The sequence below is a fragment of the Alosa sapidissima genome, chromosome 4 (genome assembly GCF_018492685.1).
Source record: "Alosa sapidissima isolate fAloSap1 chromosome 4, fAloSap1.pri, whole genome shotgun sequence".
NCBI classification, from domain to species: Eukaryota; Metazoa; Chordata; class Actinopteri; order Clupeiformes; family Clupeidae; genus Alosa; species Alosa sapidissima.
In genome coordinates, this window is record NC_055960.1 from 2,636,622 (window position 1) to 2,654,156 (window position 17,535).

The window sequence follows — 17,535 nt, forward strand, 5'->3', positions numbered from 1 at the left end:
GTTTATTTATTGTACGCCTATTATTAAAGAGTGTTTTTCATCTAAAGGTTCAACTTTATGCTTATGCACTAGACTAGGTATACTAAGTGCTCTCCCCAATCCCAGACTTTCACATTGCATGTTTGTTTGTAATGGATGCAAAACAGCCTATTGCTGAATGTCTATGGAGGGACGAATGAAGCCGTCCTCCCGACCAGGCAACCCCATTCTAAGTAAATGCACACATATTCCCTCACATATTCATGTCACATATTGTGTGTTAGTGTAGGCTACATAGCTTAAACTGTAGGCTATGTTTAAACTGTATTTCGAGTTTAATGTCGGCATGACACGTCGAGATTAAAGTAGATATGATATTTCAACTTTATTCTCGAAATGTCGAGTTTAATCTCGCCATGGCAAAAATATTTTTTTTCTTCATGTGTGGCCCTAATACTCCGTCGTACAAATTAATGGGGGCCTATGGGGCTAGACAGCGAAATATTTTTTTTACATGCTTATCATCAAAAAACAAACAAATACCTATGAAACAAACAAATACCTATGTCCTTTCGGTACGGACAATGTAGGCAGTAAAAGACTGAACAATGGAATACACAGAACGCTTTGTGTACTTTGAAATGAGAAGCTACTCCCCACGTTTCTTAGCGTGATTGGAGCGAAGATTTCATGACTGTGTTCACTGATACAGCCTGATAAACCAGGTGCAAAAACTAACTTGTGGCAACATTAGCGACATACTTCTCTCCAAAACCATTAGCCATAGCAGAGTGCTTCTGTTTCCATAAGCAAAATGAAAGGGGAATCTGTGACCATGTTTGTTGCTACATTGAAAAAGCTAGCAGAGCATTGTGAATTTAATGTGACACTAAATGAAGCAATACAAGACAGACTGGTGTATGGCCTCAGGAAGAAAGCTATACAGAAACGATTGTTAACTGAAAATGCACTGACACGGGGCAATTGAAATAAGCATGTCTATGGAGTTAGTAGCTAAAAAGAAGCACATCAGCTAAGCTCAAGTGCAAAATTGCATACGATTGCAAATGAAATGTATTGAAAAGCAAATAAAATGCTACTTATGGGATAAGACTTGCCATTTAGTGTCTGAATATTGAGGCAAAGATGTAGATTGTAAAAGATGTGGAAAACGAGGGCACTTTGTGCATGCCAAAGTAAAAGAACATCTAACAAAAAGAAACATAGGGACACCAGACACCATAGGGCAAGTAGCAGCTCAGATGATGAATGGAGTGTACATATCCTCACTGTTAAGGGGAAGTCACAGGGGTAATGGGTTTCACCATTATTTGAAGCGCAGTCCACTCGCATGGAAATTGACACAGGGGCAGACTGTGTCAGACTGTGTCTACAAAAAGGCATTGCAACATCTTCCATTGAAAAAGTCCAATATCCTCTGAAAGATTTACACTGGCGAACCAATGCCAGTCCATGGCATTGTCGATGTAGCAGCTGCTACCTTGCCTCTATACATAGTAAAAGGTAATATCTGTCCCTATTTTGTCTGGCTTCGCTGGAAAAGCTGCGCCTTGACTGGTCAACAATCTCCAAAGTCTCCAAGGTGGAACCAGGTTTAACCACAGTTCCAGAAAAGCACATAGAGGTGTTTAAAGAGGAATTGGGGAGCATGAGGAACATCACTGTTAAATTACTAAGCACTGAGACCCAAAGTTGAGGCGGAATTACAATCTTTAGTTGAGAGCGGGGTGATTGAGCCTGTCAGTGTAAGTGCAATGCCCATAGTCACTGTCATATAGAAGGACAGTTCTGTCAGAATTTTTGGGGATTTAAATGTGACGTTAAACCCTGCATTGGAAGTTGAACAGACCTAAGCCAGGCCCAAGAAGCCAAGCATACCTGTAAATGCATGTCGCTGAACAGTCACGAGAACACTGACCATTGTTACTCACAAGGAGCTATACAGATACTTCCGTCTCCCTTTTGGGGTAACGTCTGCCCCATATCTGTTCCAGCGAGTGATGGATCAGGTTTTGAGTGACCTGCCGGAAGTACAGTGCTACTTGGACGTTATTTTAGTCACAGGAAGGACTGAAGATGAGCACTTGAGGAATATTGATGTCACTCTGCAAAGACTGAAGGAATATGGACTCAGAGTTTTTAAAGAAAAGTGGAGGGTTTTTAAGGGTTTTTACTGAAGCCATACCTCTCAAGTATCAACAAGCTCTCTGTCCAAGCTGTATGTCTTGATGGACAGCTTGATAGCTGTTAATGCCCATATAAGTGGCCAGAAGTTGCAATTATGAGATGAACAACAATTGAGAAGCTCACAGAAATATTCAGTTGCTTTCAGTTGTGAACAGCTGGTAAGCGACAATGGCCCTCAAATTGTCTCAAATTGAAGATTTTGGCAAGTTTCTTGAAAAACAAGGAATCCAACACATACGATCTGCTCCATATCATCCTGCTACCAACAGCTTAGCAGAGAGATTTGTTCAAAGCATGAGACACTCACTCAAGGCTTCACAAGGACAGGACTCACTTCATCAACCACTGCATGCTTTCTTGCTATCATACAGAAATGTGCCACATGGAATGGCGAAGGAGTCTCCAGCAACGCTGCTGCTAAAAAGGCACTTACGTATCAGATTCAATCTCCTGAAGCCTCCCAAGACTAAGTCGATGGTGTTGCGCCAACAACAGATCGAAAGTCGGGAGAAGTAAGCAAGAGTATTCTGTCCTGACCCTACACAGAGGGTCCAAAATGGGTTCCAGGCAAAACCATGGCACTGACAGGTCCCGTGTCAGTTTGCCTTCAAACTCACCTGAGTCCACTGCTATTGCTCCAGACACGGTTTCTCAAATGGCTGGGCCTGTGACATTCCCACCTACACTGGTGCCACTGATGGACAACCCTTGCATCACCGAAGAAAGTGACGAGTCGGTATCCAGTTAGGGAACAGCGACCCCCAAAATGTTTCACTTACTAGATTGTTATGAAATACCCAGTTCTGTGGGGCAGAATAATCCCCAGGGTAATGTCAGAATTTCAGGCAGTCTACCCAGATTTCTTTTAGAAAAAAAAGAAAAAATGTATTGTGAAAACAAAAAAGAAACCTGTAGTGAGTGACCGCATTGCATGATGGGAATCGGTCGACACTATGTAGTAAGCACAGTTCTGACTCTGAATAGTTGTAGTCTACCGTCATATTAATAACCACTGCAACACAACAAAATGCTATGTGAATACAGGCCCAGAAATAATTAAGGCCTCAGAAACTATTCCAGGAAATAGGCAACAATAATATACTTTTAGTTCTACTCTGCTGGCACAATATAAGGTCTCAATATGCTACCCAACTCCTGTTACAGACTATAGTCATCTCATGACTTTTTTTTTTTTTTTTTTTTTTTTAGTCCATAGTCCAGTATTTCTTTCGAAATTGAAATGAAGTTGTATGGACTGGACTATGTTTTTTTTTTTTTTTTTTAAACGGCGACAAAATTGTGAATTTCCAGAGCGTGTTACCCCACACTCCGCAATCGACTCCTACGGACTTTCCCCTGAAGTTGGCAGTAAAGATGGCAACATTTCCGGAAAGGTACTGGCTTGATGAAATTCATTCTGGACTCTCTATCCGACCACATAAAGATCTCGGGATACTTCGGTTTGGCTTTAGGGACCCTCTACTCACTACCACGTAAGTGTAATGTTGTTTGGAACTGAAGAGGTATAAAAATAGCGTTTTGTAGCGGCGAAATGACATGCCCGCGTCACTTCCAGGCTAACGAGTTTTGACTAAAAACGGTAACATCGAACTTTCTCAAAACACATCCGAATGACATGATTTGGATGTCAACTCAACGTATGTACTCCCAATCATCCGTAAATTGATCTAAAGTGCATTTTACTCCGGATAATTCCTTTAATAACAGAAGCGTTATGTCAAACGTGTATGACTTGTTTATGACACGTTCATGACAGTGTCATGTCACTCTTATGTCGATACTGTCAAGTAAAGTGTAACCAATGAGTGTGACTGAGGGAGAAGAGAGGGTGGAGTGTAATGCTTGTGCATGTGCGCTTAATTAATAATGTGCACTTAAATTCCTTACTAATAGTTGGTCACAACAGCTTTGTGAATAGGTGTTAAGAGCAAACTCCGGGGGTTTTCTAGAGGTTGTCCCTACCAAAGCTGAGATCAAGCCTACGCCTTTGCATTCTTAGATTATTATCATTATTATCACCAGGGCACATGTAACTTTGTGCGCATGTACTGTAGCCCCACTAGGCTGATACGGAAAAGATGGCCCCACAAAAGCCAGGTAGGGCAAATGCAGTTTTGTCAAATGCATGATTAATTTCTGCAGAGACAATGTGCTGGACTGAGCGGTGGTAATATTTTGTACTGTTATGCAGTACAGCTAGGCTAGTTGGAGATTAGTTTATGCTGCCTATAAGCACGTGGCAATTCTGTAACCTATTGATGTTTAAAGATTTGTATCCTCAAAACTTGTGTAAAACTTGTTTGTATCCTTAAAAAAAGTGCTTGTTTTGTTGTTGTTTCAGTTAGGTTACAATCTCACCAACCTCATACAGATACTGTATCACCATGCCTTGTGTTATCTTTTAAATTCCCATCAAAAAATCTTAAGCCTCAAATTTCTCGTAGTTTAGATCCCCATCAGTATACTTCCACCTACTGTATACTGTTTTGTGAGGAAAGTACACAATGTATTTGCTCTCCTCTACCTCAGAGGTAAATGCTGACATTCACAGCAGTGCTGTTGTGTTTCTTCTGACAGAATCCTTTGCTAAATAAAGAAAAGCCCCACGGGTCTCTAGACTCACAAAGATGAGGATTACAAAGTATTCTTTGCCAGGGAAGTTCTACAAAATGCTGTAAGACATGAAGGGAGAGGAGGTTGGCTGAGGAGATGAAACTCACTCTAAGGTTGGAGGTCTGGAGGTTCATTGCTACTGTAAGCAATATAAATGTTTCCCACCTCCTCATTTCCCACCTCCTCATTTCTATATTAGGGAGACTAATTAGCTGCAAGAGGAGACCTAAAAAATACAGCTCTACATGTGATTACACCCTCATAGATAAATAAAGCAAAACAGCAAAAAGCCAAATTATGCAAAAAATATCACACATGACCTTGGACCACTTGCTGACTATGTCAAGCTCTCCTGGAAAAAGCAGGTATTTTTGCTTCACCATGATTTTAAATGTAACAAACAAAAAATACAGTTGTCAAGTTGTAATAACTTAGGGTTAAGTAAAGTTTAGCAAATGTATTTTTGAATGATTTTAATCTCTTTTGCTTGGATTATTGCAATGCACTTCATCTCAGACTCTGATCTCATGATCTTCTCATGCTTTTAGATGGTACAGAAAGCTGCCACATATTTTAAAAATACTGTGTCATATTAAGGTCACTTCACTAGATAAAATTTAAATTTAGAGCAGATTTTCAAATTTTACTCATCAGTTTTTTAGTCTGTAAACAGGATAGCCCCATTTTGTGACCTGATACGTCCCCACTGTCACTGTCATCTGATCAACTACACATTCCAAGTCATTTGAGGCATAAAGATAACAGCCTTTTCTGTGGCCATTTTTTGTCATTGTTAGTATTTATTTTTTTTGTCATTATTAGTATTTATTTATTGGCAGATGTTATTTGCATAGCAAATACAAAGCCACATATGCTATGCTATGTGGCTATTTGCACCTACTGTAGCATGGTAAAGCAGGGACACACGGTAACATGGTAAAGCAGACACTGCAGGTGTCTGTAGCCAGCAATGCTATTTACACCTGAGCACACAGTGTAGCAGCCAATAATGTAATAACAGCTAATAACGGCCAATAACGTAATAATTTTAGTGTAATAAAGCCACTAATGTAACTAGCCAATAATGTAATAACATTTTTGAACCAATAACATAATAACTTTTTGCCAATAATGTAATAAGTTGTTACATTATTGTTTGGTTAATGGGTCAATGATGTGACGTCTAGATTTTCTGTCCAACAGCATTTTTTAAGTTTATAAAAGGTTTGAATGCCTGAAGACACACCATATATATGTGGGAGCACTCCCATTTTACATTACATTACATTTAGCAGACACCTCTTGACCAAAGTGACTTACATATGTCAGTTTTATTACAAGGGATCACATTGTCCCCGGAGCAACTTGGGGTTAAATGCCTTGCTCAAGGGCACAACGGTGGAAGCCGGGAATTGACCGACAACTTTCAGGCTACTGCACGCTAGCCCAGCTCCTTAACCACTACACTACCACCGCCCCCATATTTGTAACCACTTTACCTTTTGAAAAATCTTCAGGTATTTTTAATTTTTCTCTTATGTGAAGTATCAAAATATCATGTGGTGCGACTGTCCGACCATGACTGTTGTTTGGGAAACTTACACTGAATTACAAAATACACAAATTACACTGAATCTATTCAAATGTGCTTTCTGCTCTATTTAGCATTTTTTCAAAAGTGTTTTGTAGCTCTGTAGAAAATGACACAGCATTCTTTTATTTTTATGTCCATCCTATTATACAAACAAACTTAATCAAATATCATCTGGTGCAACCATCAAGAAACTGACATTTTGAGACTTTTATTTTAAAATTAATTCAAAGATCTTAAGTTGCATTCATAAACTAGTTTGCCAGGCACCCATTGGGGCAGCAAACAAGTTTGTAATTATCTCTTATATTTGGAAAAACATAGCTTAAATAACAGCCAAATTTGGACGTCATGTGGTATGACCTCAACAATACAATGAATATGAATTTATTTGTTCAAATTTATTTTTTTGATTAGAAATGAAGGTAACGCTTTAGAATAACATGTGCTTATTAGGCGTTAACAGTGCATAATAAGCAGTTAACAATTCATAACTAACAGCTAGCTAACTGTTCATAACATTAAGTAACTGTTAACATGCAGCTTGTAAGTGTTTATAAGCAGCCTTTTAAGTTACTTACAAGCATATTTGTTAACAGTTGACGTGCAGCCTGTAACTGTTAACAAGCAGCATGTTAATGCTAGTTAATGGTGTATAAGATAAAAGGGTGGATAACTAATACGCTTATAAGACCTTTCTTAACCTTTTGTAGTAAATTTTGCAGCCCCCCAATCTAAAGCGAGGTCCACGTAGCCTATAGTTCCACAAGCCCAACCTTCTATCTCTATATATTTACTGTATCTATCTATCTATCTAACTCTGTTAAGCTGTGAGAAATGCACCTTCAAAATTGCTGCAGCGAGCAGGATTTGAACCCCGATCTCCTGCGTCGTGAATTGCCGCGCTACTTACTGAGCCACATTCCTACCTATTATAACGACGAAATTGTTAATCTTGATTCTATATTCCGATAATGTTCTATATCATACAAGTTATGTTTTTTACAAATATGTTTCTGATGGAAAAGTGGTGTTTCATTTCCATAATCTTTATTGAGCGAACGCATAAAACAGTCAGTTTGTCAGCAGTCTAAAGATATTATGCCAGATTTGTATAGTTTGGTTACCTAGCAACCGAGGCTTATAGACGACAAGTGGGTGCGTTCAAAGTCTTGTAACGTTTGTGGAGAACTACGTTCGCAGACATTCATGGAAAACTGAAGGCAAACTGAAACATGTTTCAAATCCATCGCGAACGTTCGCCTAATGTTTGCGACTTTGAACGCACCCACTTGTCGTCTATAAGCCTCGGTTGCTAGGTAACCAAATTATACAAATCTGGCATAATATCTTTAGACTGCTGACAAACTGACTGTTTTATGCGTTCGCTCAATAAAGATTATGGAAATGAAACACCACTTTTCCATCAGAAACATATTTGTAAAAAACATAACTTGTATGATATAGAACATTATCGGAATATAGAATCAAGATTAACAATTTTGTCGTTATAATAGGTAGGAATGTGGCTCAGTAAGTAGCAGGAGATCGGGGTTCAAATCCTGCTCGCTGCAGCAATTTTGAAGGTGCATTTCTCACAGCTTAACAGAGTTAGATAGATAGATAGATACAGTAAATATATAGATAGAAGGTTGGGCTTGTGGAACTATAGGCTACGTGGACCTCGCTTTAGATTGGGGGCTGCAAAATTTACTACAAAAGGTTAAGAAAGGTCTTATAAGCGTATTAGTTATCCACCCTTTTATCTTATACACCATTAACTAGCATTAACATGCTGCTTGTTAACAGTTACAGGCTGCACGTCAACTGTTAACAAATATGCTTGTAAGTAACTTAAAAGGCTGCTTATAAACACTTACAAGCTGCATGTTAACAGTTACTTAATGTTATGAACAGTTAGCTAGCTGTTAGTTATGAATTGTTAACTGCTTATTATGCACTGTTAACGCCTAATAAGCACATGTTATTCTAAAGCGTTACCGAAATGAAATAGTGACCTTTTAGAGGAATCAAGTTTGTTACGAGTAGGTGGTCAATTTTGTGCCTGTAAATTTGATCTCAAGTTGAAAATGTCATGTGGTGCGACCAAACATCATGTGGTGCGACTATTACAAAATGCTTTTTTGTGTGGTTTTACATTTAATTTAGGATTTATATGCCTATGCAATTTATTTTAGTGTTATATGGAATCAATTTTTATATATTCAGAGTACATTTTCAAAGATTTCAGAAAAAAATGGCCTTTTCTCATATAGCCTACAATAATAAAATAGGCCTACATATCAATGAACTCTCTGGGTTTATTTTGTCCAACGGTAGACCTAATGCAGAAACCTATAATGCCACAAGTCTGAGTGAATATGAACAAAATAATTGGCTAATAATTTGTGCATTGTTTTAGCAAGGGCCAAATTATTATTTAACATTAAGGAAATCCCTTTATCAAATGTAAGGCTATACTCTACAGACTATCGTTGCTGTTTAGTGTTTAATTTCGCGCTGGATTTTGAAAAACAAAAGAGTAAAAACTGTAAAACAAACGACCGAGTGTGAGTTGTCACATGCCTAAGTTGCAGTAGATGTATGGGTAATGAGGTCATTTGACAACTTTGGGCAATGAATGTAGCCAAAAACGAACTGCATTACCCACAATTCCGTGCCACGTATAGTTTAAAAACCGGACGTGGGATGAACGTAAATGAAAGTCTGAGCGAGCAGAAAAGGTTGTGAACCGATTCGGAACAAGTAAATCGATATAATGACCGATTCATTTCAGTTTTATCCCGATACGGGGCTTCACGTATCGATGTAGCTGTATCTTACACGTTAAAAACGGATACCGATACGTATCGGTTAATCTTTACACCCCTACTATCTATCTATCTTTATCCATCATCTGTCTGTCTTCTAGCCTCCCCATCTAGTTAGCCTAACTTCTATGTCTCACTCTTTTACTCAAAAAAGCTTTCATTCTGCCATTGTTTGTCTGTCTGTCTATCTTTTGATTTCTTTATCTTTTATTATCTCTTCCTTTCCATCCAACCATGCACTTTTGTCTATCTTAATATCTTCTCCTGCCCCATCTCTTAAAATCATCTGCTAAATCCCATTCAATTTACGTCCTGAATTTCTTCTGTTTATCCCCTCGATCACTCAGACGCTTTTACCTCCTTTTCTCCCTTAAGCTGTCTACACTTATTTGTTTCTTTCTATGTGTGTTTGTTTTCATCACCTTCTATATTTCAAATGCCCTCACAAAGCTTACCTTTTTATACCTTTACCAATATATGGACATGTTCAACATCATTAGCAACTTAAAAATCTTTTACTTTGTGTAAAACTTTTATTTTTTATTTAATTGTTTTTTTTTTGCTTTGCAAGCACTATATTACCCTCATGAAATGAAAATATAACAGTTTATTGATCTCTCTACTTATATTTTTAACAATATGAGATCCTTGAGTCATTTGGTGCGACCACTCATCATGTGGAGCAACCAATAATAGCAATAACTGTGTTAAATTCGAAATGAAATGAAATGAAATTAAATTTCTGTGGTTAAATTATGAATCAGTCATATAGTATGTTTAAGTCAATGCTATTTTTCAGACTTTTCCATCAGTTTTATAAAACTTACAGGAAAAATAAGGGTTCTAAATATATTTTATAAGGTGACAATGACAGTATAGAACACAAATATCAGTCCAATATTCACAAAAAGTAAAGAAATGTAAAAACTTTGTTTCTAAACAGTTCATATTATTAAGAAATTGTAAACAAACTTTTAAGCATGTTAAGGAAATACATTTAATTTTAAGATAATCTATGGTCGAACCACATGACATTTTTAAGGCCGCAACCAATTCATTGCTTGGCTTGGCATATATTGGCAAAACCACACGGCCATTAAAGACCAGAATATCCGAGCATCGTTCCAATATCAGAAACCATGACCCCAAAAGCCCGGTGGCTGTTCATTTTACTCAGTGCTCTCACAATCTGTCTTCACTGCGCTACTGTGGAATAGAAGTGGTCAAAACACCCACTGGGGGGGTGATATTAACTTTTTCCTTCTAAAAAAAAGAAGCGTTTTGGATTTACACACTGGACACTCTAGCCCCTAGAGGAATGAATGAAGAGTTTGACTTGCGTCCCTTTCTATGAGCTGACCTTGGCCCTTTTGGACTGTTGTGTTGATCTGTAGCATGGTGTAATTTCTTTCTGATCCTGAATTCCAGTCTGTTAGCTTTGTCCTGATCGGTTGCTTCTTTGATGTTCATGTTGTGTATATATCGCACATATTGATGTGGCTGCCTGTAACATTTATGTAATTTTTGTATTATTCACTACTCAATGTGATCTAGTGGTACTATCTGGTATATAAGTGCATTGAAATACTGTTGTGCTTTGTGTTATTTATTGCACGTTGGCACTTTATTGTATTGTATTGTACTTATTGCATTTTTGCACACTTCATTTTGCACACTAGCACTTGAAGCACTTTGCACTCGGCACTTTAATCACTTGCATCATGTGATGTCAGGTGTTCAATTAGTATAAGTATGGGCTGCTAGGTACCTGTCTTATGTCTGAGGAAGGGCAGTGTGTCCCGAAACGTCACATATGGTGAATAAAAAGGAAAAACAATAATGGAGCTCTAGTGTGCAGACTTCTTTGTAATTTTTATTCGCAACCAATTCATTCTCATGAAAAAACACTAAAATCACATTACTTGAAATTTTAATATGGATTTTCATATACCCAACATTCTTAATGTTTGAACAATTGAAACAGAAATTCTTATTTTTAGAATTTTAAATTTGGCCTGTTGAAAAACCTTATCCGTCATTTTTGAAAACTTTTGAACTTTTGAAAATGTAATTACTGCAGCCAATTATGTAATAGCACTTTATCTGCTTAAAAACATGACCATATAAACACCCCTACACGCTCTTTCGGAGATAAGATTATTTATTATGACCGGTGCGAGTGTAGCTAGCATTGCGATCATAAACAAGTTGTCAGTTGTTTTAGTTGGGTTTTTTTTTTTCTCGCTTCCTTTTTTTCATTCCTGAATTTTTGGCCAACGATTCCAGGGACATTGAAAGATCGGGGCTCATGAAACTTTCTTTTACAGAAAATAAGCACTTGGTCCCTGGGGACACTCCGTACTGGGCCCCTCTGAAAGCCGAAAAATACAAAATGTTTTTGCTAAATAACTACCCTGAACGGTTGCTCCCAAGATTACAACATTTTGTGGTATGTTGCAGGTGTACCGGCAGCACGGGGGACAAGGGGGATATGACATCCGCAGTTCTGAAGAGACGGCAATCGACCCCCTCACTTTTGATAAGGGAAACAAATGGCTTAGGCCTACATGCTAAATAATAGCTTACCGGTATATGCTAGGTTAAATAAAACTTCATTAACAACACTACCACAGCCACCTAGACTGCACAATCTCACTTTCAATCTGCTAGTAACAGTTGTATATCTGAAGTGTGTGATCAGTTTGTCTATTAATAACCATCATAAACTAAACCAGGCTAACATTACTAGCCATTTAACTCATTTAAGTTCTAAAACATTTTTCAGACATTTACAGACTTATGTCCTCACTTCTAGCTCTCCAGACAGACTGAAGCGGTAGGTCTATATCATAGACAGTAAAAGAAATGGACAAACAGACTCCGTCGTTTTCAAATGGGAGGGTACTGAGTCAAATAGAACGATTTTTCAGTTGGTCCCCCCAGTACTGCAGACTCAGACTTAACTTCGTCACGTTAGCCATCGAACTGAATCTTGTAACTCATATGATAGATACACAGAAATTCTTCTCACACTTCCTTCGCCTTCAAAGTCATCAAAGTTAAACATTTATTTATGTATTATTATTAATATCATCCTCACCAAGTCGTGTTAATGTTGAAGCTACCATACATGATCATCTTCAAAAACAGTCATGCTAAAACAAAACAAAAAAGTTATAGCCTTGAAGCTAATCTTTCCACTTTTCCGACCTACGGTCAATCCATCAAAAACCTCTGAAATGATTAGTGCCGTTTTTTTTAAATTAGGTTTACTTTTTTATTATTATTAGGTTGCCTCTGTGTAATGCTTTACCTTAACATACGGTCGTGTATGCTAGGTTTTGCTTTTGAGTTACCGTCATAGACAGTAAGGTGGACTGAGCTTCTTTTCCAAACAATACGGTTATCTCCCTACGGCGCGAAAGAGAGATTACGTCAAAGCCAACGTAACGTAGGACGAGGTAGTGGAGTCTGTTTTGCCTTTGTAGTGTTTATATGGATTACACAGAAGCTACAATATCGGCACAGGATATATGTTATATGAAGTTATGGTATTTAAAAAAAAACCTAGAATGAATGGGCTTCTATTAGGGGTGTAACGGTACACAGAAGTCACGGTTCGGTTCATACCTCGGTTCGGTACGAGTTCGGTACAATAAAGGGAAAAGCAAAACAAAAATGCAGAAAGCATTTTTTTTTTGTACATGTCTCAGGCTGTACCACCTAGTGTCATACAGTCTTTTCCCTGAGCTATCTGCAACAGCCTGAAGTGTGTAAGATGTAGGCTAAACAGTACAATAAGTACCCAGACTCCATCTGTAACTTGTAAACAAAATAAGACAATCAGCTATAAAACTGAAAATAGGCTTACAGCATCTCTTATTTCTGAAAGTGCAAATTACATAGAAAAATGATTTTAAAAAATCCACTTAAGCAAGACCTTCAAAATCTGTGTTTAGTTGTATATGGAAGGGTCTACAATTTGCCTCAATATTTTTTTTATTGTGTGTAAAGTAATAATCTATCTAAAAAACGAAATTGCTCCTTTCATTTCATAAACAGACTACAACTAGAAGTCACGTGACTTTGCCCTTTGACGTTAACTCACCGTAGCATGGTTTGTTTATTAGCCTGGTTAGCGTTGTTATTTTACTGTCTATGCACTTAACACTACCAGCTCCTCATGTGAGAAGTTACAAGTTACCCCAACATAAAGGTAATTACCACGTGATTTACATAACTTTCTGTCATTACGAAATCATTTAATTTAGATTAGCGTTAGGTGTCGCTAAAGAACTCCCGTAACTCTCGCTACTTAACAGTAATTGCACATGACATTAATTAATCCGCACACGAGTTTTATGTATTTTTATACCGTGTATTCTCCGTGTCAATTCATGCACTGAACCGTGACGCCCGTACCGTTTCGGTTCAATACGAATACATGAACCGTTACACCCCTAGCTTCTATGGGAGTTAGCAGAGAGGTGGTCCCTCCAGCCTATGTCGATTCTTCTACTTCCGGGAATTCGCCTGCCCCCTTGGTCTATATAGGCCTGAAGCGCACCCCTCAAATTGGCACATACCAACTCAACACTACAATACAGGGGTGGCTCAGGTGAGTAGACAATAAAAGCGTATAGAAAGCCTAATAGAAAATTGCGTAATATTATTTCAGTGGATCCAGCTAACATGATATGAGACAATACAATTTTGTTAAAATTTGCGCACTCCGCCAGTAAGCACACAGTGCACATAGTGTACTACACGAAAGTGTACTCACATAAGTACACAAATTGTTTTGATGAATGGCTAGATTAACAGATGATCTGAAAACAGTATGAGGACAAACGGAACACATTGACACACTAGACAAACATATAAAGGCAACATTTTGCACTCAGTCTTTGATACATGGAATAGGTAGCGCATCGCTACCGTGACTGTAGCTATGCGCCCCGTCACATGCGCATACAAGGAATTTGGTCTCTGCATTTATCCCATCCGTGAATTAGTGAACACACAGACACACAGTGAGGTGAAGCACACACTTCACAAACCCAGCCAAATGTACCACCAGGTACATTTATGAGGTGCAAACTAGCCAGCGGGGGTGCTAAAGAGAGACACTTAGACATTGTTTACTACAGTTAGGTCTGGTCAAACTAGATCATAGCTTACATGAGTTCAGAAGAACTATTGATTCAAAACTTTGGTTTGGTAACCAAAGAATACTTCTGAGCTCATGAATGCTGAATTCAGTTGTTTCCCTATGGATGAGCAAGGCGCAAGCAGAAAAAAACCACAAGGCTTCCAAACGGCGCTCAAAGTTAAAAATAGTTCAACTTTTGAGGTTGCGTTTATTTCAATAATGGGTGGTTGATCCGTTATTGTCTTAACTATGGGAGCTAGCTATTCAGTTAAATATAACGTAGCAACAATATATATATCATACCAACCACATGTATACAAACAGTTTCCATATTAAATGTTTAAGACTCACTACTACTTAAATCCAACAGAAAGCACTGTCTACAATTTAAACCATGCTTAATAAACATTACTCTACTTCACTGTGCTTGCAATCAGTGAAATTTAAAAGGAAATAGAAAATAAGAGGAACGTGGACTGTACATTTCATGAATGTTATTTAGTGTTTTGTGATCAAAAGCAATACATCACATTAAAAGTAATTCCGTATTGCTGTTTTCAAAGATTACAACTTCATCTACATTTCGAAATGTTGTATGCCACAAATTTGTCCACAAGTCTTGAAATTATGTAATTGTGTAACACTGTGTTTTTTTTTTTATCTTGTGTTAAATGATATATGATGTGATGTAGGTGTAAGGTATTTGTGTACATGTGTCATTGCTTAGTTACAGTGGTGCAGGGAACCAAGGCAATTAGTTGAAAAAAAATTGTGAAATTCTCACCTGCCTCCCTGGATATCTGCATGAATGCCTCCACACCTTTCTCGCCATAGCTTCCCTCTGATGCCACAGTAGAAACATAGTTCCAACCCATGGCCTTCACTATATCCACCATTGCTTGGGCCTGAAAGGAGTCAGGGGGTACCACACGTGAGAAAAAGTCATACCGTCTGTCATCGCTGAGCTCTGGGGCTGTGGAGGCATAACTTATTTGAGGAATCTGCAGGTGAAGAAAAAACAGGAAAAAACCTGTTAAAACCCAGCATTACACACACTGCAAACAAACTAGAGGTATATAATGCTGTGTTGAAAGGAGACTCATGCCTTCTCACTGCCAACTCATTCCCATAGTTCACACCATTTAAAGTCTCATTGTAGTGTGTGCTTCCTTTGTGTTCATGAAAAAACTCCATGGTAATGTAGATTTACTGTAATACTCACATAAAACATTGATAGACAACAATATGCATAGGAAGGTAAAGAACATATTTACAAAAATCCAAATCTACACAAGGCTATTAAAATCCCAGTCCATCTTTGACAGTACAAGTGAATTGCTTCTTCAGTTACTTTGACACTGACAATAACCTTCTTAAGTTTTTGTTGTAGATTAAGTCTACCCTACTCTATTGCTACTCTATTCACCAGAGGTCGAGTAAGAAAATGAAGAAATGTGTAGGTTTAAATAACATATAGCATAGGCTTAGATTTTGACGCAGCACAGACTAAACCACATGTTCCTTTCTCTGCTTTTACCTCATAGGCCTAATAAAACACTTACTCAAAGATAATGGCAAACTATTCTGGCAACGTCTTGTTTCATAATGTAATTGCATTATCAATCACATTATTACGATTGAATTAAATGTATGCTATTTTGCACGCTAAAATCTGATTCATAACAAGTAAATACAATAAAGAATGATACATAACGTAAGTTGAATAATTATATTCTTAATTGTAATTCCCCTGTATGTCCTGCTGGTGACCTCAGTGAGAAGTACCTGTTAAGACACTCTTGGCCAGGAACGAGAACTCTGGATCACTCGTAGATCTACGAGTGTTTTCACAATGCTCTTAAGCTACGATGGTTTCGGGAAACAGTCGGCAAATCTTAAGACATTCGTAAGAGGGACTTTACGACCATCTTAGGCTTACGATGCTTTCGGGAAACCCGGCCCAGGGTGCCAGCCCTAACTTAGCCCCGCCCACAACATTCAGGATGTTCGGTCTGGACTCCGTCGGGGAGCAACTATGCCCAAACCAGAGCTGTTTGTACCAATCAAATTGGGCTTTGTACGATGATGGACAGATGAGCAACAGTGCTCGTCTATCACGTCATCTAAGCATACTTCGGTTGATTTTATTTGCAACAAAAATGCTGTGGCTAGAAGCTAGACAGATGGCTCCTAAGACCCCCGTTTACACATAGGAAAAATGTAATTACATGTGGTTTGGCCTTTCATTTACAGAAAAAAGGAGGTTGTTTCACTGAAAACAATTAGTTCTGAAAACAAAGTGGATATGTGTGAAAACTCAGGTTTCACTTTCATCAAAAACAGCGTTTTTGCATTGGGGCATGTTCAGGCAGCAGGCAGGTAGTGGATGGTGAGGTGATGTTTGCTGTATGTGACAAAAAATGTTTTAGCTTAGAAACCACGTAACATTCTAGCAACTCGTGGAGAAGGATGGTTCGGGTGTTCTTCCTACAGCTCACGGTAAGCTACTGTATTTGGTTGCTCTGATTGGTTAAGTCTATCCATGCAGATGCATTTTTCCCACTGTATCGCTTGAAACACGCATCATAATCATGTCCCAATGGACCAGTATCAGACTCAAATTCTGACTAGAATTGAGTATGATGACGTCAGGCTAGAAAGACCTAAAACTATTGCAGGACTGCATAGCACTGGGAAATTCATTCCAGCAATGAGGAACCACTGAGGAAAAGTGTATTGAATTTGACACAACAGACACTCATCAGATCGCAGTGGGCAGTTGGGGATGTACTGCTAGATCATCAAGTAAGTGAAGTTTATCAATTGGCCAAACTTGTTGTGAAATGAACTGTCACATTGTAAAAGAGTTACAAAGACACCAATTTGACTTGTCTTATGCAAATCTTTCTTTTTTATTTTCCACCCTGAACATGGGCAAAATGCACCATTGAGATCAATATGTTTTATATAGAGTTACCACAGTGTCACCTGTGATTGTACTGTATAGAGTAACATGTGTATTCATGGAGAATAAAGAAAAAATATAAAATATAAAATTCCCACAAGGTGTTTGGGTGCTCTGAAAATGAGAACCAAAATGATTTTTCAGACTTGTGAAGTCTGCTGTTCAGACCCTGAAG

General features: G+C 38.1%; 1 protein-coding gene across 2 annotated transcripts in view; it reads right to left on the minus strand.

Moving 5' to 3' along the window:
- Positions 1–17,535, minus strand: part of LOC121707435 (metabotropic glutamate receptor 7) — a 252,051-nt gene that overhangs the window by 175,389 nt on the left and 59,127 nt on the right. For both annotated transcript variants that reach the window (XM_042089996.1, XM_042089997.1), the window contains exon 2: positions 15,180–15,396. In XM_042089996.1, the coding sequence (XP_041945930.1) occupies positions 15,180–15,396 (217 nt within the window). The remainder of the gene's footprint in view (positions 1–15,179; positions 15,397–17,535) is intronic.